Source organism: Penicillium atrosanguineum, assembly GCF_028827265.1.
Source record: "Penicillium atrosanguineum strain IBT 20685 chromosome Unknown utg000004l_segment0_segment0, whole genome shotgun sequence".
Taxonomy (NCBI): Eukaryota; Fungi; Ascomycota; class Eurotiomycetes; order Eurotiales; family Aspergillaceae; genus Penicillium; species Penicillium atrosanguineum.
This window is the reverse complement of record NW_026623136.1, coordinates 1,712,001-1,738,583: the sequence shown is the minus strand read 5'-3', so window position 1 is coordinate 1,738,583 and position 26,583 is coordinate 1,712,001. Positions and strand designations below refer to the sequence as shown.

The 26,583-nt window shown below is 49.1% G+C and overlaps 12 protein-coding genes across 12 annotated transcripts; 6 read left to right on the top strand and 6 right to left on the bottom strand.

Moving 5' to 3' along the window:
- Positions 1–211: 211 nt before the first annotated feature.
- On the bottom strand, positions 212–1,959 carry N7443_005978 (synembryn; the record flags this gene model as incomplete). The annotated part of the gene is made up of 7 exons (XM_056886034.1): positions 212–311; positions 368–1,206; positions 1,259–1,378; positions 1,432–1,590; positions 1,643–1,719; positions 1,784–1,858; positions 1,932–1,959. The coding sequence occupies 7 exons, from the start codon at positions 1,957–1,959 to the stop codon at positions 212–214; spliced, it is 1,398 nt and encodes a 465-aa protein (XP_056741482.1).
- Positions 1,960–2,948: 989 nt separating this feature from the next.
- On the top strand, positions 2,949–8,179 carry N7443_005977 (uncharacterized protein; the record flags this gene model as incomplete). The annotated part of the gene is made up of 2 exons (XM_056886033.1): positions 2,949–5,882; positions 5,936–8,179. The coding sequence occupies 2 exons, from the start codon at positions 2,949–2,951 to the stop codon at positions 8,177–8,179; spliced, it is 5,178 nt and encodes a 1,725-aa protein (XP_056741481.1).
- Positions 8,180–8,538: 359 nt separating this feature from the next.
- Positions 8,539–9,414, bottom strand: N7443_005976 (TMEM53 family protein; the record flags this gene model as incomplete). Its single annotated transcript, XM_056886032.1, has 1 exon — positions 8,539–9,414. The coding sequence occupies one exon, from the start codon at positions 9,412–9,414 to the stop codon at positions 8,539–8,541; it is 876 nt and encodes a 291-aa protein (XP_056741480.1).
- A 570-nt stretch (positions 9,415–9,984) lies between these two features.
- On the bottom strand, positions 9,985–10,546 carry N7443_005975 (uncharacterized protein; the record flags this gene model as incomplete). The annotated part of the gene is made up of 2 exons (XM_056886031.1): positions 9,985–10,236; positions 10,286–10,546. The coding sequence occupies 2 exons, from the start codon at positions 10,544–10,546 to the stop codon at positions 9,985–9,987; spliced, it is 513 nt and encodes a 170-aa protein (XP_056741479.1).
- Positions 10,547–11,101: 555 nt separating this feature from the next.
- N7443_005974 (uncharacterized protein) lies at positions 11,102–12,226 on the top strand (the record flags this gene model as incomplete). Its single annotated transcript, XM_056886030.1, has 1 exon — positions 11,102–12,226. One exon carries the CDS (start codon positions 11,102–11,104, stop codon positions 12,224–12,226), a length of 1,125 nt encoding a protein of 374 aa, XP_056741478.1.
- Positions 12,227–12,396: 170 nt separating this feature from the next.
- On the top strand, positions 12,397–13,456 carry N7443_005973 (D-hexose-6-phosphate mutarotase; the record flags this gene model as incomplete). The annotated part of the gene is made up of 3 exons (XM_056886029.1): positions 12,397–12,639; positions 12,708–13,022; positions 13,073–13,456. The coding sequence occupies 3 exons, from the start codon at positions 12,397–12,399 to the stop codon at positions 13,454–13,456; spliced, it is 942 nt and encodes a 313-aa protein (XP_056741477.1).
- Positions 13,457–13,768: 312 nt separating this feature from the next.
- N7443_005972 (putative choline transport protein) lies at positions 13,769–15,525 on the bottom strand (the record flags this gene model as incomplete). The annotated part of the gene is made up of 3 exons (XM_056886028.1): positions 13,769–14,625; positions 14,681–15,309; positions 15,362–15,525. 3 exons carry the CDS (start codon positions 15,523–15,525, stop codon positions 13,769–13,771), a joined length of 1,650 nt encoding a protein of 549 aa, XP_056741476.1.
- A 2,421-nt stretch (positions 15,526–17,946) lies between these two features.
- On the bottom strand, positions 17,947–18,156 carry N7443_005971 (uncharacterized protein; the record flags this gene model as incomplete). The annotated part of the gene is made up of 1 exon (XM_056886027.1): positions 17,947–18,156. One exon carries the CDS (start codon positions 18,154–18,156, stop codon positions 17,947–17,949), a length of 210 nt encoding a protein of 69 aa, XP_056741475.1.
- Positions 18,157–19,706: 1,550 nt separating this feature from the next.
- Positions 19,707–20,506, top strand: N7443_005970 (cysteine hydrolase family protein; the record flags this gene model as incomplete). The annotated part of the gene is made up of 4 exons (XM_056886026.1): positions 19,707–20,059; positions 20,120–20,239; positions 20,302–20,322; positions 20,386–20,506. 4 exons carry the CDS (start codon positions 19,707–19,709, stop codon positions 20,504–20,506), a joined length of 615 nt encoding a protein of 204 aa, XP_056741474.1.
- Positions 20,507–20,803: 297 nt separating this feature from the next.
- On the top strand, positions 20,804–21,999 carry N7443_005969 (PHD finger protein; the record flags this gene model as incomplete). The annotated part of the gene is made up of 2 exons (XM_056886025.1): positions 20,804–21,068; positions 21,128–21,999. 2 exons carry the CDS (start codon positions 20,804–20,806, stop codon positions 21,997–21,999), a joined length of 1,137 nt encoding a protein of 378 aa, XP_056741473.1.
- Positions 22,000–22,818: 819 nt separating this feature from the next.
- N7443_005968 (uncharacterized protein) lies at positions 22,819–24,090 on the top strand (the record flags this gene model as incomplete). Its single annotated transcript, XM_056886024.1, has 1 exon — positions 22,819–24,090. One exon carries the CDS (start codon positions 22,819–22,821, stop codon positions 24,088–24,090), a length of 1,272 nt encoding a protein of 423 aa, XP_056741472.1.
- An 87-nt stretch (positions 24,091–24,177) lies between these two features.
- On the bottom strand, positions 24,178–26,498 carry N7443_005967 (DAHP synthetase class II; the record flags this gene model as incomplete). Its single annotated transcript, XM_056886023.1, has 4 exons — positions 24,178–25,305; positions 25,383–25,490; positions 25,547–26,211; positions 26,396–26,498. 4 exons carry the CDS (start codon positions 26,496–26,498, stop codon positions 24,178–24,180), a joined length of 2,004 nt encoding a protein of 667 aa, XP_056741471.1.
- Positions 26,499–26,583: the final 85 nt, after the last annotated feature.

The window sequence follows — 26,583 nt, the reverse complement described above, 5'->3', positions numbered from 1 at the left end:
GACCGGTACCTTGCCTCGTTCGAGATGACCATTGAAAAGGGTCTTGTCTGGGGGTTGTATGTAAAACCGCTGGATTATTGGAAAATCCTCAACGGAAGTGTATTTACAAAGTCATGTTTCATGGTAATTCTATCATGCAAATCTTTGTCGGCAACTGAACCGCCTTGCATGCTTTTAACCACATACGTATACTTTGAGAAAGTTCCAAACATTAATCACTGTCAGCATCATCAGATAGTTCCTCGAATCTTCCTTCGTGGAGAGCCTGGGTTACAGGATTCTCCACGGACAGAAGACCATTTGCTTTCGCCCTGTAATTATAATTAGCAGCTGACTGACAATATCTTTTCGTAGTACGCAAACTGACCTTTCAAACAGGACAAATAGTCTCTCTGCTTCTCTCTCTTTCTCTTCCATAGTCATTGGTGGGCCGTCGTCCTTTGGTTCTGACGCCCAGCGCTGGCCGGTAATAGGATTGACCGTTGCGTCACCTCCATTCTCGGCATATGCCTCGCCGGCACTCTGTGGGATCTCCATACCACGAGACGCCAAGAATCCCGCAGCGAAGCCATAACCGATCCTCTTTGTGAGGTTTTCGGCATCTTTTCCAGAAAGCACAAACATGAGCTCGGAGATACCAGTCTTAAGGTTCGGGTAGGGGCTGGTAGAGAGCTTCAATAGTCGTGATGATAGTGTGTCGGACTGTCCAATGGGCAAGTTGCGGTCGCTGTCCTCTGGCAGCAGAAGCCACTGCATATATTTGCGCGGCCCATCGGGTGCAACTTCATGGACGACGATGAGGGAGTGTAACAACGGTACGGCCTTCTCTTCTAGCTCTTCTGGGCTGTATACTGACACCGCTTGGTCAAGGATGTTGATCAACTTATCCACATTGCAGTTCTGGTTGAACTTCGGGAAAAGAGGGCTACTCTCAAACACCTTGCTCTTCTTCTCTTCCAGGTCAAGAACCGATAAGGAGTTAATCAAGTAACTGACCAGGCCTTCCAGAGGCTTTGAGGGGATATCCATGCGGCTGATGATCTTTAAAACGTGTGGTATCGAGGGTGAAAATGTGACTGCGAGGTCTGGGTAGATCTTCGAAACGTTAAAGATCAGTTTCAAGGTGTCTATCAGGGCCAATTCGTCCATTTGTGACAGAGGCTGTCTGCCCGACTTTGGGAATTGCTTTGCGTGGCGAGCGAGTTGCTGAGTACGGATCAGTATATACCAGGATAACCGAGAAAACAGTTCAACTCACGTAGTTGACGTTATCACCAAGGGCATGCTTCTTGATCAAGACTTCGAAATCGAGGTTGCTGTCGTATGTTGACAGAAACAGAATTCGGCTTGTGACCATTTCGTCTTCTGAATTGTCAACCTGCATGGACTCGTCAGTACCTGCCAAGTGACTCATGCCACGTTCAATCACACCTTCAGTCTTTCCGCCAGTCTGCCCGCAAGCCCTGTGTTCACGAAGACCTGTCGCATCTTCGAGTCGAGGAGGAGCGCATTAGCCACGCAGCGCAAGGCGGCGCGGCGCACATCTACCGACTCTCCTTCGACGCCATAGCGTGCTAGTATCCCGATTCCCTGTCGATAATGTCAGAGCTTGGTCCGAATGAGACCTTTGTATTCCTCGTACATCGTTGCAGTAGATCGGTCCCGCGTCGGTGGGGTTCGTGCCGTGCTGGCGCAACTGAAGAAGTGTCTGAACTCTTTCTGGTAGAGAGAGGTTATGTAAGTAAAATCTTTCGTTCCATGTTCCTGGGACCTCCAGACTTACGGGCCGATGTGAGCTGCTTCTCCTGCACATCTTTTTTGAGGGAGTCGAGCAACTTTGTAACCTGCTGTAGCTTTGCTATAAATTGCAATGAATTAGCTTGCCTCAAAACTGAATTTGATCGCGTAGACTTCGATTTGTCAACACCTACCTGGACCCTGTAGTTGGAGAAGCTCCATGGTGATTTGCACAGATCGGGTCGGCAAGAATCAAGGTACTCGAGGATTTCCGGCCAACCGGCGGACTATCAACAGGAGACGCTGGCAATGCAGAGTCAAGCAGAACCGCAAAACTTTCACAGCAAAAGGATACAGGCTGCGAGTAGTCGAGGGGTTCAAAGCGAGAACGCGGGGAAGGGGTTGCGATCCAAAATCTCGTAAAGGGAGACCCCACTTAAGCTCCTCGGGCCTTTCTGCATCATCCGCTGCTCCGGTGTCAGGTGAACTTCGGAGACTTTCGGTTTTAAAGGTTGTGCGCTAAATTAGGATATAGTTCAATGTTCGAATATTTGACTTCAAGGCAAAGAACAAAGCTCAGAACAGCTCAAAAATGATGGCGAATGAAGTGTGTATCCCAGTTAGGCAGGCGGTGATGCATCCAGATGCGATGGAATAATTGAAGAGTTGATAATGAGATCGAAAGTCTCCGGCTGAAACTGATTTTTTTTTTTTTTGAGTAGAAGTGTGTGAGGGTCTCAAGTAATTGTAGTGTGGTTACATATATATCTACCCAAACCTAGTACCAGGTGTACTCTGCAAATACACATTGGATCGGTCAATTCCATGGTGATGAAGTATATATCTGGGCGCCACATACCGTAGGCGGGAGACAATAACGCCACAAGATAAAGTGAAAGTAACTAGTATTAAAAAAACAGGATAAAAAGATTCATTCTTCCGCCGGAAGCTTCAAGCATTCCCTATTGCTGGGTAAAAATTGATCAGTCTAAAGAGGAGTCAGTCGCGCGACGGATAGTGGCCTCGACACCTGGATAGCGCGTAATCTGTGCCTGAGGCCGAACACGGCCACTTTACGCGATGCGCGGCGCGTCCGAACCTAGTTTTCAACCGGCCCTGGCTTCCATCAACTCCGGTCGTTCATGGGAGGGCTTCGATCTGCTTCCTATCCAGCAATGTTAATTTCTTTCATTCGCTACTTGCTTTAAACCATGGTCGAGATTCTCCCCGTCCCTGCTCGGCCGCCCACACCCCCAAGGCCAGGCTCTCGCCTTGAAGACCGAAAGTCGCCAGTCGCTCAAACCCCCGGGCAGTCATCCCAACCAGATTCCAGGGCTCCTCCATCAAGTCGCGGATCCAAACGTGTGACTTTCTCGCCATGGCCCCACATCACCACCACAATTCAGTCGCCGCGGTTCCTCAAAAAGTCCAAATCGAAGGACAGCCCCAACGTTAAGAGTCCTCTCTCAGTTGACAACCGGCCGTTTAAATCCATCCTCAAAGAGACCAGTTCTCCGATTCCTGTGTGGTCTCCCAATGTCGATACCTTTACCACCGAATCGCTTGCCATGCTCCTCGAATCGGTCATCCAGCAGTTGGCTGGAGAGTCCATAACCTCTCGCCTTGACGCGTACATGCAATTCTTTGGAGCTTTGCGTACATATGATGGATTACCAGCGGGAAGAGACATTGCTGAAAAATTAAGCCTGATTACAGACTTTATCCAGCGTGATGTCAGTCGAAATCTTGTGGATCCCGCGCCACTGGACACAAATCTCGCCATCCAGGCTTTGAAGCTCTGCAATGCCTTTGTGTGGCACAAAGAAATCTCGGCGCAGCTCTCGGAGGATTTTAGGGTTTTCCTCGTGGAGCATGCAATCACTGGTCTCCAGGAAGGCAAAGCGCCCAAGTCCGTCTTGACACATTACATGTCAATATTGGCCACTCAAAACTTCGGTTCCAAAGTCATGTCTAGTACTCGAATCACTCGCATTCTCACTGTTTTACAAGATGAGAACCAGCGCATCGCCGGAAAAGCGATTGCGCTGCACCGATTGAGTATTTATCAGCGCCTTCTCACTCAAGCCAAGGGAACGTTCGTCTCCCATTCTACACTCTGGGTCGAGCAATTGGTCCATGGCCTGCTGAATCAGGTGAAGGAGACCCGCGCTAAAGCCGTCGCACTCGGTTTTCAGATCTCTATGGCTGCAGGACCAAGCCCCGGTGTTTCCAAGAGCATCCGCGATCTTTTTGACCGACCGATTGGGAGTGACAGGAAAATGGCCGCCGAGGTCCACGAACGCATGTCAAGGATGATGGGCTCCGTTGATAGCGGGGTTCATGTTCCACAGGTCTGGAGCGTTATCGTCCTTCTGCTTCGGAGTAAGAAGTGGAGATTGGACCAATGGGAGTACTTCAAGGAATGGGTTCTTGTTCTTCAAAAGTGCTTCAATTGCAGCGAGCCTGTCATAAAGGCACACGCTATTGTCAGCTGGAATCGATTCGTGTATGCCGTCAGCCCCGATGAATCCACCGGTCTGGCCCTGCTGAAGATGCTGGGTAGGCCTGTTCTCTCGCAATTTGAGAAAAAGAAGTCGGATAAGTCTGCTTCGCCACCCACACAACTTGCCTTGGCTAGCTATTATAACCTGCTGTATTATACTTTCCGTCCGTCTTCCTCCCATCGATACCTTGATATGATCTGGGAGGAGTATGTTGCCATGCCATCTACATGTACGTTTTCAACATTGCCGGCTCTCAGCGACAGCGCTTCCCGTGTGTTGGGAAACATCTTGTGGACCCAACAAGCCAAAGTTTGGAGTGAGAATCGGATCAACGACAACAACAAGATTGAGGTGGACGAAATACCTTCCGTTGACCCAAAATGGGTACGTTCGAGAATATCTGTGGTTCTGAAGGTCTTTGAATCCTTGTTCAAGTCATCAGTCTGGGATGATGACTCCCTCGAGCGTTCAAATATTGCCTCGGCCTGGAATTGCCTTGGCAGTGCTCTGTCTCTTGCCTCTAGCAAAGAAATCACACCATCGGGCGAGTCTATGCAGGCTGTTGCAAGTGCTCTTGGCCTACTTCATCGTCTGTGGATTGCCGGACCCCCCTCTTTGAACGCGGTTGGCGATAAATCTACGGATATCTTTTTTGAAAGATTCAGATTCCTCTCCAAAACGATCATCTTGTCACTTGGCGGAATTCCATTTACCGAAAAGCTGTTACTGAAAACTTTGGATGGGATGTCCGAGGCTGGTAGTACCCCGACACATCACCTGTCCGGCGCAGGCACCGAGATGGATAGTCCCATTCTTCATCTTTTGCGAATAATCAGGACCACCACCGTGAAAACAGCACCCACTCTTTCCTATAGACGGCTGGTTGATGAGACCATTGGCGCGTCATGCAATGGCAGGATCTCACGCGGGTCCCGCCTCGAACTTTTACAGCAATGTGCAAATCTCAGTACAGAAAAATCCCCACTTTCTTCTCATCCGTCGTTGTCTCATGAAGAGGTTTGGAAATCCAGTGCCCGAGCGGCTGCAGATACCGTGCGGTCATTCCCAGTTGAATCTGCCCGCGAACGTGATGGTTCTGTTTCACGGGATTATGACAACATTACAAAGACTCTATTGTATGGCTTGCAGTTTACGGATTCCTCCCAAGAGTGGTCAAATCTACTAGGTGCATTCCTGCATGTAGTGGAAACAGAGAAGGGTGATCGAGTCAATCTGATCGTTGTGCCCCTCGCCGAAGGTCTTCTATGTGTTCCCACCGAAAGCTCTTATCGGCACCTAACATCACTACTCAACCATGCCTCTTCGATTTTCTTCACACAAGAGACTGGACTGGGAATCGAGAATACTGTTACTCACCAGGAAAGCTCATCATTGATTCCCGCACAGCTGATCGAGGCGATCGCATCAACTCTGCGGTTGGCATACAGACTTCTTGGTTCCCTGAAGACTGATGGTCTGGATGACTTCTTGACAGCGTTTTCTATCTTTCTCGGCTCTGGCACAAAACAGTTCCGCTCCAATCTTCTCCTCATGTTGCAGCCCACTCTTGCAGCATGGATGAAAGATGAAGAACACAAGTTTGATGTCTCGGGTGGCGTAGATAGCCAAATTAAGAATGCGGTGAGTTTCCATCTACGGTGGATTAATTTTGATAGAGGCTAATTGACTGGTAGTATCGATCACTGTCAGATGCCATTCTTAATGTGCTGGACACCTGCATTGACGACACTTTGAATTACAAGAAGTTTGAGCGTCTCATCTGCGATGGGCTGGAGTCTACTCAAATGTCAAGAGCCCTTGGTTTCATTGGCTTCTGGGAACAGTCGGAGACCGCTCGCAAAGCATTCGGTGATTCAACTCCAATGAAAGATAGGGCACGCCGAAGCAAATCTCGACTTATCGCCTCTAACTTTATCATGGAAGACCATGTTGACAAAGTGGATTCAACTCGGCCCATCCTCGTCGATTCTTCTCTTGACTCCTGGGAACCGCAGGCCTTGAGTACGAACAGCCCCGGTTATATTCCTACCAGCCCTGATCTGCCAGAATCGCGTGTAGACTCATCGCATGGCTCAATCATCTCTCCCTCCCTTGAAAGAAAGCCGGCCAATGCTGGTGAAAGTGCAGAGTCGGCTGAACCCCAGTTGCCTGATGTGCAACCCGACCTCAGAGAAGAGCAGATCACCGACGACATTTTAAGAGCTCATTTTCCAACCAACCGACGAGATTTCTTTCACGGGGTTGCAAACATCGGGTCCTCTTCTCCCGTCAACACTTCTGAAAGACCTGGCTACGATACGCCAGTCTACGTGCGCAGGCTGCAGATCTTGCATAAAAGCTCTGAAATTCCATTGACACCAACTCTTGCTCCTGCAGAGAACGAGGAGGGGTTCGTCGGCTCTTCGCCAACTCCTGCAACTCGGGATCCGACTCCGGCCATGAACTCTGATATTCCTGTTTTGAAACATCAAAATATCACGATCGATGCGACAGATCCCCCGTCCTCGCCGCCAGGGCTAGATTCCCGCAGTCCTAGTCCAAACAAAAGCTTAAGGCGCAAGAAAAATGAACGGCGGAGGTCTGCAAAAGCCAAAGAAGCGATGCTTCGTCGTGCAGCCGAGCAGCAAACCGATATGAACAGCCCTGCCCCATCGAATCCAGACAAACAGTACGCCGCAGAACCCGCTCAGGACAATGTGCCTGAAGACCCCAAGGAAAACAACGCAGCTGTTCAATCGGATGAAAGGCCACCGAGCCGTCGTACGCGGTCTGCTTTGGGCCATGGCGCGTTCAATGACCAGAACACGAGCTCCATCGCACCAATCGAAACACCCGCCAAAGACACCGATTCTCCTTCCGTGCAAGATAATAAGTCCAAATCTGCGTCCAAGAAGAAAAGAAGGAGGCGGAATTCAGCGAAGCCGACGAATGAGGAGAACCAACAAACGGAACAGGTCGATACTAATGACCTTCTCATCCCAGCTCCAGCGCCAGCTACAGCTCCGGATTATTCTATCGATTCCTCTAGCGAGGACGTGGAAACGCAAATCGCCTCTCAGCTTGAACAAGACTTGGAACTCGCCGTGGACTTGCGTGAGAATATTGACGAAATTCAGCGTGAAGAACAACCGCGTTCACCAGTCTCCACAAAGAAGAGGAAGCGGGATGATCACGAATCTCGTACGCCCACTGCAAAGGATCGGCGTCGATCAACTAGACTGTCATCGACCAAGGAAGTCGATGCCGGTGACATGGACGAACTGGATACCTCAAACAAATTATCATCTCCGACGCTGCGCCGTTCTACCCGTGGCTCTCAACGGAATGACGAAACCACAACTGAAGTCTCTGAATCGACGCAGGAGCATAATGAAGATGAAGAAACTCCGCGACCCCCATCGAAGCGATCACGCAAACTCGTTCAACTCGAAGATCAATCCACCCGGGACAGTACCGAAGAGAGTTCCACTCAAGTCAGGTCAGCTCCAGACACGCGCTCACGCAAAACACGATTGTCTAGACGTCAAAGCAAATTACTTGAAGATCAACAAGATGATCAGGACGTGGTTCCCGACAGCCTCCCGATTGTCTCGACCGAGGAGGCCACCGACTCTCAAATGACAGACATGGGCTCGTCCATTGATGCGAAAATGAACATGGAAATTGACATGTCTCATCACCAGAGACTCAGCGTGGTGATCGAAGAAGTGGCGAACATCGATAATGCCGAATACCACACTACACCACAACTCCCCCAGCCCGACACCGCCGAAGAGGGCATCGCTGAGTCACTGAAGAAGCTCCTGGGTGACATGAAATCGGCGGCTTTGGGACCCGATGCTCTCCGCGAGGTCGACGACTTGCTTTTCAACATTCGTATCGAGGCACATGAAGCATCACACCGGTACAGTGCATAGCGAATGGCGTTTACATGATATTTTTTGCTTTGGATGTTGATTTTGCTGTTGGATTGTCCTTATTCCCCTACATGTACCTTATATCCATAAAACCAACAGCGACTTTGCAAATGTACTGGCTTTCATACCCTTTATTTTCTTCCTTCCATTGTAGTGCTCGTTCCGAGTCATTTCTGCTTTCTGTAGTATTACGCGTTCCAGAGAAGTTTCAGTTAGACCCACTATTAACTCTTTCAAGTAAACCACTGTGCCATTTATGGAGCCGAAAAGTCTATCTAAGCATTATTCTACCTATTATCAGAGTCTAAATGATTCACTGTACCAACGCCTTTGATATACCTCATCCAGTACTGCCCAAATCAATGCTTCGCCTGCGCCTCTTTCCAACACCCAAGAATCCTATTCCAATATTGCTCCGGGTGCAGGCGCATATGCCCAACATGTGGCGAACCCTCAAACATCTGTGTCTCAAACTGATACCCGACAGTCTTAACCTGCGCAACATTCTCCTCCAAATCCCTCCACCCAATAATCTCATCTTCCTTCGAATACAAATACAACCTGCTCGAATCAAGCGTCGTAATCGTCGTATCATTCATCACCCGATTCGCCCACACACCAGACGGCTCCGAGCCGCGCATGTATTCCCAGGCAAAATTCGCCCACAAGAACGCATACCATAGACCCTGCGTGATAATGAATGGCCACGGGAAGAACTTCGATGTTCCGACCGCCATCGCCCTTGACCAGCGACCGACCTGAGAAGCGAAATCTAAACTTCCAGGCGTGGAGTCGCAGACGAGAAGCTTATGCGGTAACATCTTATCCGCGCCGTGCCGGCGCTGATAAGCGACAACAGCAGCAGCGCAGAAGATGCCGCCTGTATTTGACATCGCGTGCAAAAGGATCCGCTCATCTTCCAGGCCATCGCCTGTAGGCGTAGGGAAAACAGTATCGATAACGGGCATGACAGCCTCGATACGCGCTTCCAGGGGTTGATTCGACGCTTGGAGCGTACCCGATAGAACGACTAGAATTCTAGCGGAAGGGAAGAGTTCATGGAATCCATCCGTGTATTTCGAGACGTGTTTCGGCATGCCATCGCCCCAGCCGAAGATTATGATTGTGGTTGGGTCATTAGGGGGTGCCTTTTTGGCTGATTCATGGCCGTCGCGTAGGTAAACGCGCTCGGATAGCGCGGTGAACCCTGAGAATGGCACCGGTTTTGTCGGCATTGTGCTAACTATTGTGTGGAGTTTGCACGAGGTGAGAAGATTTTTAGCTGATCTTTAAATATCAACTTGCACTGTGCGGCTATAACCCGATAAGGCAGTTTGTCCGGAGTAGTAGAAAACCGCGGTACTGGACGACAGGTTCGTTGGGACTGCTCGTGTGGCCGGTGGGTCGTTGGGACGCCAGGGGCCGAGGCTCCGGGCCGTTTATTCATCTTGATTCTCGAACTCGTGCCAAGATGCTTTTGGTAGTAAAAGGTTTTTTCTACCTATAGATTCGACTATTCCCGAAAATGGTCATAAGGAGGATTGGTAGTATGATGAGGCTAGAACAAGAATTTCTGGACGCAATGCCGAAGCATGAAGGCGTTTCAAGGACGAAACTAAGGGGCCCATCCATAGATGATTATATTCCTCCATGTTTTCTTATCGTGAACAAAGACGTTCATATACAGGAACTTATGAATGTTCGTCCCCTGCCGATGATCTCTATTTATCTCAAAGATGTAATGCTTGGCATGAAGGGTTGCAAAAGCGATGAATGATGGATTTAATTTGCATAGAACTTGAACGCTAACCGATTCTTTGCTTGCGCCGGACCCAAACTTCCTTATCGTCCTTGTTGGATTCATCTAATGGTGGCGAGTCGCGCAGTTGTACTTCCCACAACTTGAGCGTGTAGCTTCCGCGATCTCCTCGCCCAGTGTGCAGATCGAACGACCAGTCGTGCTTCGGACATGAAATTCCACTACTCAATGTGATTCCGAAATCTTCAATGTCAAAGATATTGCCCTGAGAAAGCGGGAATGCCGAATGAGGGCATTGCTATAGAGGTTCAGCTTATTTCAGTGTCTTCATCTCCGAGTTCACGTACATGATCAACGGCATGAATTTTGCCCTTGTATTTGAACACGAGAACTTGATCCTTTAAATCCCCCGGCGTATCAATATCTGCTTCTACCGGGGGGCTGTCCTCTGAATCGCCTTCATTTTTCGGAATGGTAAAAGCCTTGCACCTCGGCGCAATTCGATATGCGTCTTTATCGAGGTCCAAGTCAGGCAGCGCGGAAGCAAGGCCAACTGGGTGCCAGGCTGCGTTTGCCCGAGATTGGGTGAGGAAAGTGAAAGGATTCATCTCCAAGGATGCTGAGTGTTACGCCATAGTTTGTCCGCTGGCGATGTAGGACACAACCAACTCAGATGTCTTTCGTGTGGGTCCTTCAGAATGAGTTCGGAACATCCATTATCCGTGATATAGGAATCTGTCTACAAGCCTCTATTTTACTTGAGTACTGGAACATGGAGTGTAAGATCGCAGCTAGTGAGATTATGAGTACATCGATCCACGGCAGACACCTAAATTGGCCACTGCATGGCGCTAGACCGTCTTTCACGCCCACCTCTCCATATGGAGTTGCCACAACATCCATCGGAGGCAAGACATTGAGCTTCTAGGTCTTCGAACCGGATCCAATCAAAGACAAAGGAGTCCGTATCATTCAAGATGTAACGTGCAAACCCGTGTTCTGACGATGGCGACTGACGCAGGACACCCGCCACCTAGGTACTAGAAGTAGATAAAGCCACAGGCGCCAACCTTCCTCGACCTACCTTACATTCCTTTTTCAAAATATTTCAACTGCCAATCTAGACCTCGATTAATTGAACCTGATAAAGTCATAATACCATCATGGCGACCCCCGGAACCCAATATATGATGCAGGTCGGCTTGGCCTGCGGCATGTCCGCAACGGAGGGCATACAATCACCGCACCCCAAGCCCGTGGACCCTAGTGCCAGTGATCCGGCACATGTCCTACCAGAAGAAATAATACCAGATCCACAGAGCCGCATTGCTTTGCATGGTCACGGTGGCAAGAACGTGCTTATCCCGTACATGAGTATTGGCACATGGGCGTGGGGCGATAAGGCCACATTTGGTTACAATCCGACCACTGACCTTCCTAAGATCCATCAAGCATGGACCAAACTGAAAGAAGTCGGCCTGACTTTCGTGGACACGTCACAGTCGTATGGTGACGGTGAAAGTGAGCGGATCTGCGGTACGCTGTTCCAGGGCATGCCGCGCGACTCGTTCGTAGTGCAGACAAAGTGGCACTTGGTTGGAAACCTGAGCAACCTGCTCCTTCAGCCGCGCGGCCCCAAATCCAAGCTCAATGGGTCACTCAAGCGCCTCGGTCTCGACTATGTCGACATCTACCTGGTGCAGGGGCCCATTCACGCCGGCCTGATCTCCTCGGTCGCAACGGGTCTTGCGGATTGCGTTGAGTCCGGAATGACTCGAGCAGTGGGCGTGGCCAACTACGACACGCGAGAAATGATTGCAATGGCTGATGAGCTGGCCAAGACTGGCATTCCGTTGTCCGTTTGCCAGTGCGAGTACTCGGTTATTCGCCGCCTTCCGGAAACCAGCGGAATGATACGTGAGTGCCGTAAGCGCGGCATCTGTTTCCAGGGCTTCGCATCGCTCGGCGAGGGTCGACTCACGGGTAAATACTCGCGATTTGAGGAACCTGCGCGCACCAGACGCTTCAGTAGCTACCCAATGCATATGCTCGAGCCTACGATCGAAGTTTTGAAGAGCATCGCTGAAGAGCGACGGGTGCCTGTCCCAGCAGTTGCGCTCAATTACTCCATCAACAAGGGGGTCGTACCCATGGTCGGAGTACGCGACGCGGAGCAAGCGGAACAGAACATGCGAGCGTTAGGCTGGCGATTGACAGAAGTCGACATACGTCGGATTGAGGAGGTTAGTCTAAAAGGCAACACGTCTGCACTCCTGCAGCATGGTTAGAAGAGTAAATAATTTTAAAATGGGAAGATGTTTCGAAGATGTTTCGAAGATGCAGGAGTAAAATAAGTGGAATAGTGGAACAAGTTGAGTTGGCGGCAGTAATTCAGTGGGGCAAAGCTCCGATCCCCCGCCATCACGTAGCTTCAACTCTTTCACCTTTGCACATCAACATGGATCGCTCTAAGAAACCGTCCGCCATCGGCGTGGGTGGATCTGTCCCCCAGCCTACTGTCTCGATCAAGGATGCCACCATCGAAGCCAGTTTGCCTTCCGGCGAGTCCGTCACTGTCTACCTGTACGGCGCCACGGTCACCTCGTGGAAGGCCAACGGAGAGGAACAGCTGTTCCTGAGTGAGAAGGCTCTTCTGGACGGCTCTAAGCCTATTCGTGGTGGTATTCCGCTCGTGTTCCCGGTATGTTTACGTCTCAAATTCCTCAGATAACTAGCTTCAGAAGCTAACCTCATGCTTGCGCTCTACAGGTCTTCGGTCCACCCCCGCAGAACCACGCTACCTCAACCCTGCCCCAACATGGATTCGCGCGCAACTCCACCTGGGAGTTCCTGGGCAAGTCTTCCTCGGACTCTGGACAGGGTGATCTCGCTGTTAAGCTGGATTTCGGTCTCAACCATAACATGCTGAGTGAGGACTTTAAGGAGGCTTGGCCTTACGAGTTCGGACTCGTCTACAGTGTCACCCTTTCGAAGGACGGATTGGCGACCTCTCTGAATGTTACAAATGAGAGCAAGAAGAACTTTGACTTCCAGGTCCTGATGCACACCTACTTGCGAGTTGCAGTAAGACTCCCTTTGGTTTTTCTGGCATTGGCAGCATCTAACTTGAGCAGGACATCTCTGAAATTCGTGTCAAGAACCTTGAGTCCAAGACCTACGTCGATAAGGTCCGCAACGCGTCCACCCACACCGAGTCCTCTAATGCCCTGCCTATTGCTGAAGAGGTCGATCGCGTTTACCAAGACCTTAACCCCGAGAAGCCGATCGTTGTTGCCTCTTCCGATGACAAGACTTTGTTCTCAGTCACACGGGAGGCGCTGACCGATGTAGTGGTCTGGAACCCGTGGATCGAGAAGGCCAAGGGTATGGCCGACTTCAGCCCCGATGATGCGTACAAGAACATGATTTGTGTTGAGGCCGGCTCTGTGTCTGCTTGGCAGACCTTGGAGGCTGGTGACTCCTGGGAGGGTGGCCAGAGCATCAAGTCCCGGCTGTAAAGTCGTGAGCTTTGACTTCCATCCCGGCTTGATCTCTCTATGCATAATATTTGATGACCTCAAGATGCTTCCGAACCGTTCAAAATGAAGAGAAACCAATATTCGTTTAATCATCCTCATTGGAATCGTCACTTGTATGATCAATGGCTAGTACGACTAAGCAGTATGTTCTTCGTATCATTCTCGACAATTTACACATCACGAACAAGGTATCAAACAATAAATAAAAAATAAAAAAAAGAACACACAAGGAAATTTTAACAGACAGTATACGCCCAAACATCGCTAGTGAATCTTTGTTTGTGCCTCATTTCACCGTTTCCCGTACCCATGATCTTCCAACGTAGGTGTAGATGTTGAGCCCGCCAGATCAATAAATGACCTCCGGCCCTCCTTCCCACTCTGAAAGGCACTCAATCTCTCCGCAGCCTCGAAGCTATATTGGGGTCCCTGATACTCGCGGCGTGCCCGAAGGATCCACCACATCGCAACCAAAAACATCAATCCAACAATGATGACACTGGTATAGTTCATATTTTGCGCAGTCGCAGGTAGAACCAGCGGGAAGCAGAAAAACACCACCGTAACCACAATATACGTTAAAGCAATCAGGTTAACAGCCATGCCGAGTCGCTGGCCCATATAGAAAGGCCCTGGAACCATGTTTCGACGACTAGAAAGAACATGCGGGAAAATAGCACCGAAGTAGGAAAGCGAGCTCAGAACAATGAACGACGAGATAAGTGCCTGGAATGCCGTTGTACTGCCGATATAGATACATCCCAGACATGTTACTATTGCACTCATAGCAACAGTCGCGCGGACAGGCGTGTGCAATGTAGGATGGACTTGAGCAAAGTAGCTCGAAAAGGGCGTCGCGTTATCTCGGGCAAGGCACCACCACATTCGACCACCTGTTACGAATGTTCCGATGAGTGTTGGGAAGGTGGCGAGGAATAAGACTGCTATCAGGCCGATCGCACCTGCGTTTGAGCCTGTTGCCTGTCGATATATCTCGGCCGTGGGGAAGAAGCCGATGTTGCTGTTGTAGACGGCGTCGAGGTCGTTGATTGAGTAGAAGAGGGCGATTAGGTAGACGAAGGAGGTTGTGAATGATGTGAGCATTTGGAGCATTATCCCTTGTGGAACTTTAGTTTCCGGTTTTGGGACTGTTGGATTGTTAGTTCACGATATGTACATAGGGAATGAGGATGTTGAGTATACCTTCTTCTGATAAATGGCTGATACAGTCAGGAACTCCAACGGCAAATGCGGCATTCAAGAGGCCAGTCATGAAGCATACCCCATCTGACCATCCGCCCGTATTATTGTGATACTCGAGCCATACTTGAGAGTTGCTTGCATGCTTTTTCGGCATCACAGCGAGAACGATGACCGTGGCGACCAGGCCACACATAGAAAGCGTTAGGGCAGCACGATTAATCAACGGGATCAATCTGTTTCCAAAACACACAATCGCGCAGCACGCCCAATTGACGATCTGGAAAACGATAAAGACATGCCAAGTGTGCCATTTCGTCTCCGTGTTTTTCAGCAAATACATGGCCACCGCCTCATTTCCTAGCATCGAGCTCATTGACGAGCAAGATAGAAGCCATGCACATGCGTTAAGATATCCCGTGAAGAATCCAGCCTTGCGACCGCTGTTGCGACTCAGAACTGAGGACCAGTAGTATACACCGCCGGCAGAGGGCATGGAGGAGGCTAGTTCCGCGAGTGACGCGGAGATTGCTGTGTAGAAGATGCTGACTAGGATGAGGCCGTAGATGACGGCCATAGGCCCTCCATTTTGGAGAGCTGCAACGATAGTACCTCCTGTTGATGCCCATGAGCTAGAAGACATTAGTCTATAGGGCTACCCCACCAAGGCAAGACACGACGTACTTTGCGATCACAATACCTAGACTCGTCAAACTCCACAGTCCAAAGTTCCTTTTTAATTCTTGCTTATGCCCCAAAGCAGCTTCCAGTCGCACTTCGTCAATTTCGCCTTTCGTCTTCAGCGGTGTGACCCCCTCATGGGATGCTTTCCGCCCTGATACAGTCATCGCGTTGGTTCAAGTCGGCCAGTAGTTAGAAAAAGTCATAAAGGAGCGACATAAAGGAATGTAGGACTAAACGAGCGACAAGCCAAAGAGAAAACTCTTCGGAGCAGAATAGAAAAAGGAGAGCAAGCGAACTGACCCATCTAAGAGGCGACCCCGACCCGCAACCTTAGGAATGCCTGAAGCGAGGGTCAACAACCATATGGCCTCCACGTGCATGAGCCGATTTGGGCAATACATCGAGTAGCAAAAATGACGCATCCAGGAGCCTTTCGATCGAAGCGGCCCTTTTTGATTATTTCTCAATGATTAGTGGTGGGCAAAGCAGGTTGTTACATAGTCTTGGTTAAGCTAGAATGCGGCTATTGGCAATAGACTGTTTGACGGCGCCGTGACTCCTGCGCCAAATCTGTCAGTTACCGCTTTCGTGAGTGATCGGACGCTCAATGTGAGTTTCAAATCTTATCTGCGCGCGAATCAACGCACAATCTCGCTGGGGACCTTCCTAACTGGCAAATCGTGCCGTTGGATGTATCGCATCGCCTGCAAGGGGGATGCGGGATTCGAGTTGCGCGGGCGATCAGACGGTCCTAGGTCCTAAGCGACTCGACAAATCAATTTCTGCCAATACAGAAAATTTCTGATCAGAAATACATCCAGAAAAACCAGGATCAGTGTTGGCCGATGGAATCCAGGATTTTGAGAGAGATTGGCATCCCTGTGCCTGGGTAGCATTCTTCGGGAAGTTGTACGGCATCCTATTGGGTTCATGCAGAGTATCTCTTGAACAATCCACATGGCCTCGCGTGATCCGTCTGGCTGTCTACACAGGGACTTGATTGTCGGTGGGAGAAGATTTAAAAGAGTTATGCAGTGAATTGGGTCTAGTGCAAGGGGTGTTGAATCGGTGCGTTTGATCGCCGCTACCAGCCTATCCGATCGAGAGCCACAGCCCTTCATATGTTCCCAGATGACCGCTAGTCAACTGTGGCCTGAACTGAGGGGCAGACACTTCGAATATTCATGGTACAGTACGTCCCGAAATTGACGCGACCACGTACACTATTCGGTTGATTCTCCAACCCCAATGGCAAAACTCATTAGTCTATATCGGGACTAGGCCCGGGATATGAACATTGCTATATCAAATCATTCCCGTAAATTTACTTTAAGAAAAATGTATTCATGCCTCGCACTTCCTTGGCGACCCAAGGGAAATTTAATTTTCCGTAGTAATGCACACGAGTCAAACTCCAGAGCCTGGAAGGGCCACGAGATTATAGCGAGGTGTCACTTTCCTTTCCCACTCCTATGTCTAAATGACATTCTAGGAGCTTACTCAGTACCAAAAATTACAAAGTGTGATATACCTTGTCTTGCTTACCTGTTAGCCATAGCTCTCTTTACTGTACGCTCCCTGATAAACCCCAGTGAAAGCTAACACATAACTATGTTACTAGACTCTTTAGTGGCATCTTGTGCTTTTCGGCGACGACTTACACCCTTTTAAACGATAATGATGACACATACCGGCCTGAACTACCTGATCTCTGAAAACGGACTCGCTCGTATGCCCCACTCTCGGTTATATGTACCGCGAATGGACTTTATCAGTAATATGCCCTTCTATCAATGCAAAGGACGTACTTAGTAAAATTTTACCTTCCTTGCAATCACATCCGTCCGAGAAACTGGGCTTCCATCTTGCGGTTAAAGGTGAAGGTAGAAGTGCATAGAATGAACAAGCTTCAGACTGTATTTATTACCAGATCGAGTGGAATTTTAAATAGAACAATCGAGTCGTTGTAAAAGATACGGAGCAAGTCCTGACTCCCCCGCCTAGTTCATTTTAGGATACGGCCCTAGTGTTATCTGTGAATAACCGTACCTAACGAGATCTTACCAAGCGCTTCGAAGGCATGGCATTAATTAGAGAGCAGCGGAGAAGCAGCTACTAGCGCGGGCCTACCTATGGACGCCGAGTAGGTCTCCGGCCAATATTCCGTCTGACACGAGATATACCGTGCTATGTGATGTCCCGGGCCTTCATATCGCCATGAAGGACAATACTGCTGGCAAGACCTAGAGGGCAAAAAACTCAACCGATTGAAAACACACCGTTTGAAGGCCCTCGTCAAATACATAGAGCAAGAAGGAGCCATCGAGACCTATGGCGATTTACCCAATAGCCTTCACAAGCAGTTGTATGCCAAGAAGGACCAGCGACACGAAATCCCGGATAATTCCGCAATCCGTTCAATGTGTCCTCCGATTAATATCAGTGTCCTCCCTACTAAAGCACCTCAACCACCGGTACCTACTCCTGCTAACGATGCCTTGCCTGTTAAGGCCGGCTTTGCTAAATCAACCATCATATATAGGCTGCTTGATGTCACCGTGGACGAATATAACAAATGGCAGCAATCACATGTGAGTAATGAAACTTTCAGGGATAATACCAATGAAGCGCGCGATGTGACCCTCAAAAATTGCCTCGGTCTCATGCAGATTCATGAGGATCAAGACCCATGTTGTTTTGTCAAGCACAGCGTGAAAGCAGGTGCCGCCCGGCGGTTCGTACGTAACATCAGTCTTTGGGTGAAGAGGCGCGGAGGAGTATTCCAACGCCGCCATCATTGCACGGATCCCCTCATTCCCAGAAAGAGCGACAGCGGCAGATGATCAATAATGGTGCCAGGAGAAGAAGACGCTGGATTGCAGAATTGCTACGTTGCTTGATTTGTGGTGCCCTGAATTGCTTTTAATTCTTGACTGTGGACCTCAGCAAGGGGAGAGTGAGTATTTTGTACGAAGAACATTGATATCAAACCTTGGAAGCTTTTGATTTCTTCTTGTAGTGGCCACTGTGTATCTCAGTAAACTTTCTGGTCACTCTCTTCAGACCTGGCATATTTCTGGTATATTTCTCTGAGCAGATATCAAGACTGCCTGCATCCACTGCGTCTCCGGATTATATACGAAGAGCCTGCGTTCATTCCCGTTCAGATTGGGAAGTCCAACTCGTTCGACCGTTGAATATGACAACGACCGCGCAGCCCAGTCAGATCGTGCAACAGCGGAAGTATATCTCCTGCAGCAAGTTGAATGCCGCCTCTGTGTTCCCAAGGCCAGTCTTGATCGTTGGCACTAAATTGCCTGGCTCAAGGTTGTTAGTCAATACAGACAGTGGGCCTGCCTGGGTGATGACCAAGAACCTAGTACTTAACGCGAACCCAGACATGATACAGGTCTGTCTCGGTGATATCAATCACGGTGATTGTATCTACCAATAGCTTCACTCTCATGAGCCATCAAGAAGGGCGAGAGTATCTCCAACTCGAACTGCATCTCCAGGATCCATCTACTAAAATTGTTAAGGAAGACTCCTGAACTGTGATTAAATGTTATTTTTGTCTCACTTTGAATTATTTGCCAAGTGTCAAATTCAACTTGGGAATTTGCTAAGTTTCCAGTAAAGCTCAACAGCAGTAGTGGTGCTTACCATGCTAGTGCTTATTTTCGTGACGCTTACCCTCCTGAGGTTGACTAATGGGACACCGTTGGGGGATTGAAAGGCCGAGGCTGTATCATACCAAGCGGCCGATACATTCACCAAACCCAACTTGAACGAGTCCATTGAAAATTACAAATAATTTCGATGCACCAGTTGGAATGCTGGAACCAATGGTTGATCAGGAATCTTGTCCCGAAGCCGAGAGAGTAATAAAGATTACCAATCAATCCATCGGTGGGCAGCCGAAGCAGTATACTAGAGGTAACGCTGATACCTTGACTTCACAGATATATAAATGATCTGAAGAAAAGAGCAGGACAGAGTCATATCTCTTTCAGATAATGAGCAACTCCAATACCCGAGAATATCTCGTCAGGATCCCTCTATCTCTATCCGTTCAAATTATGAAGACGCTCGACCCCCCTAGTAATATATCGAGGTGGGCGCTAAGGTTCTAGCTCGGTTTTGTTCCAGCTTCTTCAGCTAAAGTAGCACCTCGAGGCGAAGTTCCATTTCATGGAAACAATTTGACGTAAATTGGTAATCACCAATGAGGCCTACACTACGTCACCCGCAGTAAAGGGAAGCGCCGAAGGCTATAAATTGCTCGAATAGCTCCGGTCCCATATGCTAGCTCACAGTCTCATCTATCTACTCTTCAGTATTTACAATGACTACCCTAGCAAAGACAGCGGTCGTGTTAGTCGACCCTTACAACGACTTTCTCCATCCAGAGGGCAAGCTCACACCATTTCTCAAGGATCTTGACGAGCGAGATGCTGTCCAAAACATGAAAGAGCTGGTCCAGACCGCTCGCTCTCATCAAATTCCTGTGTATTATGGCCTTCATCAACAATGGAAAGGGGAAAGTTTCAATGGTTGGAGGCACATGACCCCTGGCAACGTGAAGCAGCAAGATATCCATTACTTTGAAGAAGGCACCTTTGGCTCTCGTATTTACGAGGGTCTGGAGCCTGACTCGAGTAACGGGGACGTGGTCGTGAGCAAGCATTGGAATAGCGAGTAAGCATCATGAGGAAATTTCGGCGGGGGCCCTGGCTTATTGCTCATGCTTCGATACAGTTCTTTCCAGAACACCGATCTGGATTTTCAGCTCCGCCAACGCGAGATTACACATCTCGCTCTTGCAGGACTAACGGCGAATACTTGCCTGGAGGCGACTGCAAGACACGCTTTTGAACTGTACGTGATAGATCATTGATTCCTCCTTCATTTTTTGCTGACCCAGATATGGCTCCATTCAGCGGCTATCATGTTACGCTCCTGTAAGTATAGAAATCTGTTGGAGATTAATTACCTTACTGACTTGGGAATTTTCCGCTGAACAGGAAGGATGCGACTGCGGGTTGGTCCAAGGAGCTCACCGATGCAGCCTCGGGTTTAGTGTGGCCGTTGTTTGCCCAGGTTCAGACCGTGAAGGATTGGGCAAATACTCTTGATGTGAAGTGAATTATACTATCTAAGTAGTCAAGGATGGTTAGATCCAATAAAAGAGCACATTAAAAGATGGAAGTCATCGTTGAATTGGCTTGCGTAGGTTTTCGGAAATGTAGGTGTAGGGGAGGCCGGGCCCTCGGTCGGTGGCAATTGCTGACCAACCTGGAATCAATCCTGGTGGGGCCACCTGACAAATTCCCATCTCCCTTTCGCGAGGTCCGGCCATGCGAGATTCAAAGATTTATTTCTTTCAAGCTTCCACTTGCCTAGCTATACCTCCCTACCTGGCTTTAACTCTGTTCTTGCAAGATGGCCCCTAGGAAGACCCAGAAAGACAGCGCACAAGGCCCAGGCCGCGGCGCGTCACGCAAACGAGCGCGTCGCGATTCCTCTCTTGTTGAATCCGATGCCGGTCAAACTCAGGCCAACAGACCAGCTATTGACCAGAGCGAAGGAATGGATGCTGCATCAGAGTCAACATTACAGCAACCTATCATTTCATGGGCAGCGCTCCTTGATTCCTTCGAAACGGAGCCCATGACCGCTCAAATACAAAGACACAAAGATTGGCGTCGTACGTACATTGAAACCGTGTCATTCGATTAATGCTCACCGGATTGCGACAAAATGCAGGTAGCGGATCTTTAAATGACAAATTCTGCCGTGTTTGCCTTCAACCGGGCGATCTCTATCCTTGCCATACGTGCAAGCCAGCATTTCATGCCGGATGCATTCCAGATGGCTCTCGACGCGACACTGCAGACAACCTCTTTTGCGCTATTTGTGTTCGACGTGGCTGGAACGTGGCCCCTCCTTCACTTACGCCTCCCCCTTCTCCAGGGCTAGCACCTGCACGAAAGCTAGATGCTACAGTGAAACCCGCGGTCATAGCGCCAAGGCGTAGCATGCCCGACGGTAGTGTCGGTCCTGCGGCAGTTTTCAATAGTATGCAGGAGCAAGAGGCAGCAAAGAACGCCATGACGCCCTTTCCTGCCGATTATCGCGCTGTGCAGCCTCGAGCCGCCGCGATAGATCTCGCGGGCTCGTCCAATAGTAACGCGCCTAGCGAAAATAATGATCGTAATACGGCATCACCACGTCCGAAGCGACAACGCAAGTCTCGATTTGCTACGCTGTCCAGTGAAGTCGATGCCTCGCTTGCCGTTCTCTACCGTGAACTGGAATCTGTCGCGTCTCTCAAAGCGCAAGTTGAGGATCTACAGATTCAAAACACGCAATATCTCCAGACCGTTAAGATCCGCGATAACAACATAGCTGTTCTGCGCAGGGACCTGGACAATCGAAAAGCTGAGAATGAAGAACTGGCTAGATTACGAGCGAATATTTCCCATCATGACACTCTCAAGAAGAAAGTGGAAGATCTTCAATCGAGGAATGCGCAACTGGAAGCAGATTTGCAGGTTTCACGCGAACAGACAGCGGCAGCTCAAGAACTCGTGAACGATTGGAAGGGAAAACTTTCCCAGTTGATCGGTACTTCTTGATCTTCAATCCTCTATTAATTATAAATATACTAGAATGATACCCTCTTCATACCCTCTTTACGATTTCCATCATCTAAACTACTTGCAGACACAACGGCGAGCTAACAAGACAATGACCTCGAGGGGCAAGAAACCCGACATGAATGACCCCAATAACTCAGGACTTCAAGTGCTTCAAGTGCTTATACCTCAATGACCAGTTCAAAGCCCAATTTCATAGGTGAATGTCAGATTCCGTTAGGAAATGCATGATTGGCCTCCAAACAAGATTTGTAACAATGCCGGTTTCCCGGTTCGCGGGCGGGGTTTTGTTAAATTGGTCAGCAGGGGATACCCGTGGGCCGATTCCCCTAGTGAGATACCTCGTTTGCAGAATACCGCCATGACCCTTATTTGACTGTAACTAAAGCTTAATCATTTCAAACGCTTCTCGGCTGTATTTTTATGGAATACAACGTCGGGGGCGCTGAACAGTAAAATCCACAGCCATGAGCTGAAACAGGTCACCAGTTGTGAAATGCTCTAAGAGATTGCCATACCCCGCTATCAATTCTTGCTAGTCAATGATGATTAGAATTGAGGCATTGAGACTAATCGAACCCCATGGTTTCAAGCCCTCTGTCGCCAAGCGTAAACCCGACCCACTCTGTTTTGCAACACAGGCCGCTTTGAGTCGGAGCCTGTCTTTGGGAATATTGTGATTCATAATCACCCCGAGATGAGACGCCTCCCTCCAGAGTACTTTAAGTCGCGAGTCTCTATTCAACTATTCCACAATGTACTCTACATGTGCAGACAACCGATCAAGCAAGCCCAAAGATGTCTCAGCTCGCGAAACAACCGGAATACCCATCCCACTCCACACAACCCGACGAATCGAAGGCCGAACGTCCCCCTCCCGATGGAGGTCTCACAGCTTGGCTCCAAGTCCTTTGCATGCACTTTACATTCTTCAATTCCTGGGGCGTGAGCAACAGCTTCTCTGTCTTCGAGCAGCTATACACCGCGGAACTAGGAAAGTCATCATCGGAGATAGCTTGGATCGGAAGTGTACAAGTCTCGCTGCTCTTCTTCTTGGGAGCGTTTGCAGGTCGCGCGACGGATGCTGGATACTTTCGAATAGTTTACACTACTGGTGCTTTTCTGCAAGTTTTCGGGCTCTTCATGCTTTCTCTTTGCAAGACCTATTGGCAGATCTTTCTCGCCCAGGCGGTATGTATGGGCCTTGGTAATGGTCTTACCTTTGCACCTGGTCTTGCTATCATGTCCTCTCACTTTGCCAGGCACCGTGCTGTTGCTGTCGGTATGGCTGCTGCCGGTGCTGCAACCGGTGGCCTAATTTATCCTGTTCTTGTCGACCAGCTGCTTTACACACAACAAATCGGATTCGGCTGGACTGTTCGCGCCGCTGGTCTAGTAATGTTGATTACTCAGATGCCTGGACTATTCCTTTATAAGCCTCGGTTCGAAGCGCGCGCGTCAGGCCCTTGGATCGATTGGAGTGCCTTCAAAGAAGCACCATTTGTGTTCTTCACACTGAGCATGTTTCTCAATTTCTGGGGCTTGTATTTCGCCTTCTTCTTCCTGGGAAATTTTGCCCGAGATCGCATTGGAGTTGAGAACACCATGCCTTTCATCTTGATTTTGAACGGTGTTGGAATCGTTGGCCGGATCGTGCCCAGCATTTTGGGAGATCGATTGACAGGCAAACTTAATATCCTTGTTCCTCTCAGTCTTTCTGCTGCCATCGTAATATTTGCTTGGATCGCCGTAGACTCAGTCGGTGGGCTATACGCCTTCACTGTTGTCTATGGCCTGGTTGGTGGAGCTGCCCAGTCACTCTTCCCTGCAACTGCGAGCACCATGACACCGGATCTGAGAAGAATAGGGACGCGAATTGGGATGATATTGAGCATTGTCGGATTTGCGACGTTGACAGGTCCTGCTATCGATGGTGTGTTGATTCAGCGAATGAATGGAAGCTTCACTGGTGCGCAGGCATTTTCTGGAAGCTGCATTATACTAGGAGCATTTTTCGCCGCTTGTTGCAGAGTAGCAAAGGGCGGGTGGAAACTAAGAGTGAAAGTATGAAGTAAAGTGTGTTTGTGTAATTAGACCGCCGGTAGTGGGATTGATAAAAGTAATACATATCATCACGCTACAGAACCATTGATCTATTTACGAATCTCGAGATCTTTGGCCACTCAACCTCTCCAAAACCTGGCACGCTTCATGCAACAACTCCCAACGACAGTTGCTTAGCGCCATTTGTGTTGCGAACACTAGTCCAGCTGTCTGGTCTGCACCGAAAGGACTAGGCATGTCTTTCTGCAGCATCTGTGTCATCAGTATGACATATTCTTCCGCACTCGCCGTTTCTTCTCCAGCTGCAAACCCATGTTGCTTCGCCGTCTCTCCATATGCCCACAAAGTGAGCACTGCAATATATAAGCACCATGGTCTTGGTGCAATACGGTCCTCGGATGCAATATATGGTTTCCCAGAGAACATTGTCTCTCGTACCAGAATTAATGCATAACGAACTGCTTCGCGCGCTGAGTGTGTAAAGAACCAATCTGACATTCGACCTTTTGCGGCTTCGAAGCTTTTCTGTGCTTGCCGGATTTCTACCTCTGAGGAATTTGTCGCCATAGTAAGGAGATCCGCAACTCGGACGTGCAAGGTAATCTGCGCCATGCGAAGTAGCGGGCTTGCCGCAAGCAAGCACAAAGACGGCTTCAGAGACAGCAGACAGGTTGACCACGTATTCAGAGCAGAAGCCATAACATTCATCCATGATGGGGAATTTTCCGTCGTGTTTTGTGCCACTTGCGTGAACATCGCCCTAGAAGCCGGTAGGTTAGAGTAATCTGAACCCGCGTGATCGATTCCCAAAGTTAACCGTGAGCTTCTTTGCAAATGCGCCTGGAGGCATATTAGTCCATGCAAAATGATGAATCGGCCAAATTCACTGTACGCCGTTGGTAACAATGCATTTTTGAGAACTTTCTTCAAGGTAGGAAGAAAGTCCTCGCAGAGTGCGGACTCGGGTCGATATGCATCTTGCCATTGTTCGGGGGAGGTAGATTCCCATAATGTCTCTTTGCATGGAAGAGCCATTTTCATATCGCTGACTGAAAGAACAGGAAGGTGTCCGAACATGCACGCATGCTGTGAGTCCATGCAAAATGCAAAGAAGGCAGCTCGGCGCCACGACTCTTCCTGGATCCACTGGCTCCACTCCAATTTAGGATCCGATGCTGTGTATGCTCTTCTTGATAGCGTAAGACCGGTTTGTTTCATCAACTGATATAATATTAAAAGGTGAGACGGAAAAGGATGTCTGTGGGTTTACTTGCCGTCAAAATTGCGGCATGAAACACTTGGGCTAGCTCGTGGTTTTTGCGCGAAGACATCATTTTCCCATGAGCTTGAAGCAAAAGCAATGCCTGTAGGCACCAAAGCGACAAAGGCGGTGCGAAAAATCCAGCCTGCTTCAATTAGCCATGTGCTGGAGGTAGAGCTGAACGGAGGCGCTTGTACTCACATTGATAATGATTAATCGAAGACCATCGTGGATGCGTTGACCAAGTGCAAACAGAGTTTCATCTTCTATTAGCGTTGACCCCAGTGCGAGTAGTGCTCCGAATAGTAAAGGATTTGTGGTGGCTAATGTAAGTGTCGGTTGATGAAGAATGGGAAAATGTGGATGGTAGTGTTGGAAGTATAACTCATAGAATTTTCTGAGATTTTCCGGGTCAAAGAAGGGAGAGTTAAGTAGGTCCATATCAAGTTGGCCAAGCCCACGATGGAGATAAGTCTGATAGTCGGACCATTTGTCTTCGTGTTGCTCATTAGGCAAATCCTTGAGTTGATCAAGTTCTTGGAACCCTGTCTCGCGAGGGGCATTTCCTTCACGCAAAAGACCCACGTCGCTTGTCAGAAATTCCGCCCAATCATGCTCGGGAGCATCTAGAAATGAGTCGAGCATCCAATCAATATCGTTCCGGTCGGGCGTAAGAGACGGTATGTCGGTATCAGCGGGAACGGCCATCGTTGTATCTTCAACAGGCTCATTATAAGGCCGATGCTCGGCCTCCGGCTCCTCAAGACTCAAGGAGCTGGATCTTCGAGGATCAAGAGCAGGTTGAGTGATCTCTTGTGTATTTATCTCAGCGCACATTTGATCGCCATCGAGAATAGAAAGGTCAACTGAACCCGAAGGGCGACGATAGAAAATGCATCTGTCGTGTCTCGATTTATGCCTTCGGTAGAGGTCTCGACGAACAAAAACTCTCGGACACATGTCGCAAGTGAATATTTGTTCCGGTGCATCTAGTATTCTATCAGCTGGATTTTCTTTGATTGCTTTCTCTACACTGTCCAGGATTCATACGATTCAGCATATGGCGCCGGAGGTGCTCTTTACGCAGGAATGTGCGACCACAACCCGACTGCGTGCATACATGAGGACGACGATTCTTGAGATCTGCATCCATCACGATAATTGTTAATAGCGCTTGACCCTCAGAAATACAAGTTTATGGATGAATTTTTAACGCTGCATAGCAAGATTCTTCTTAT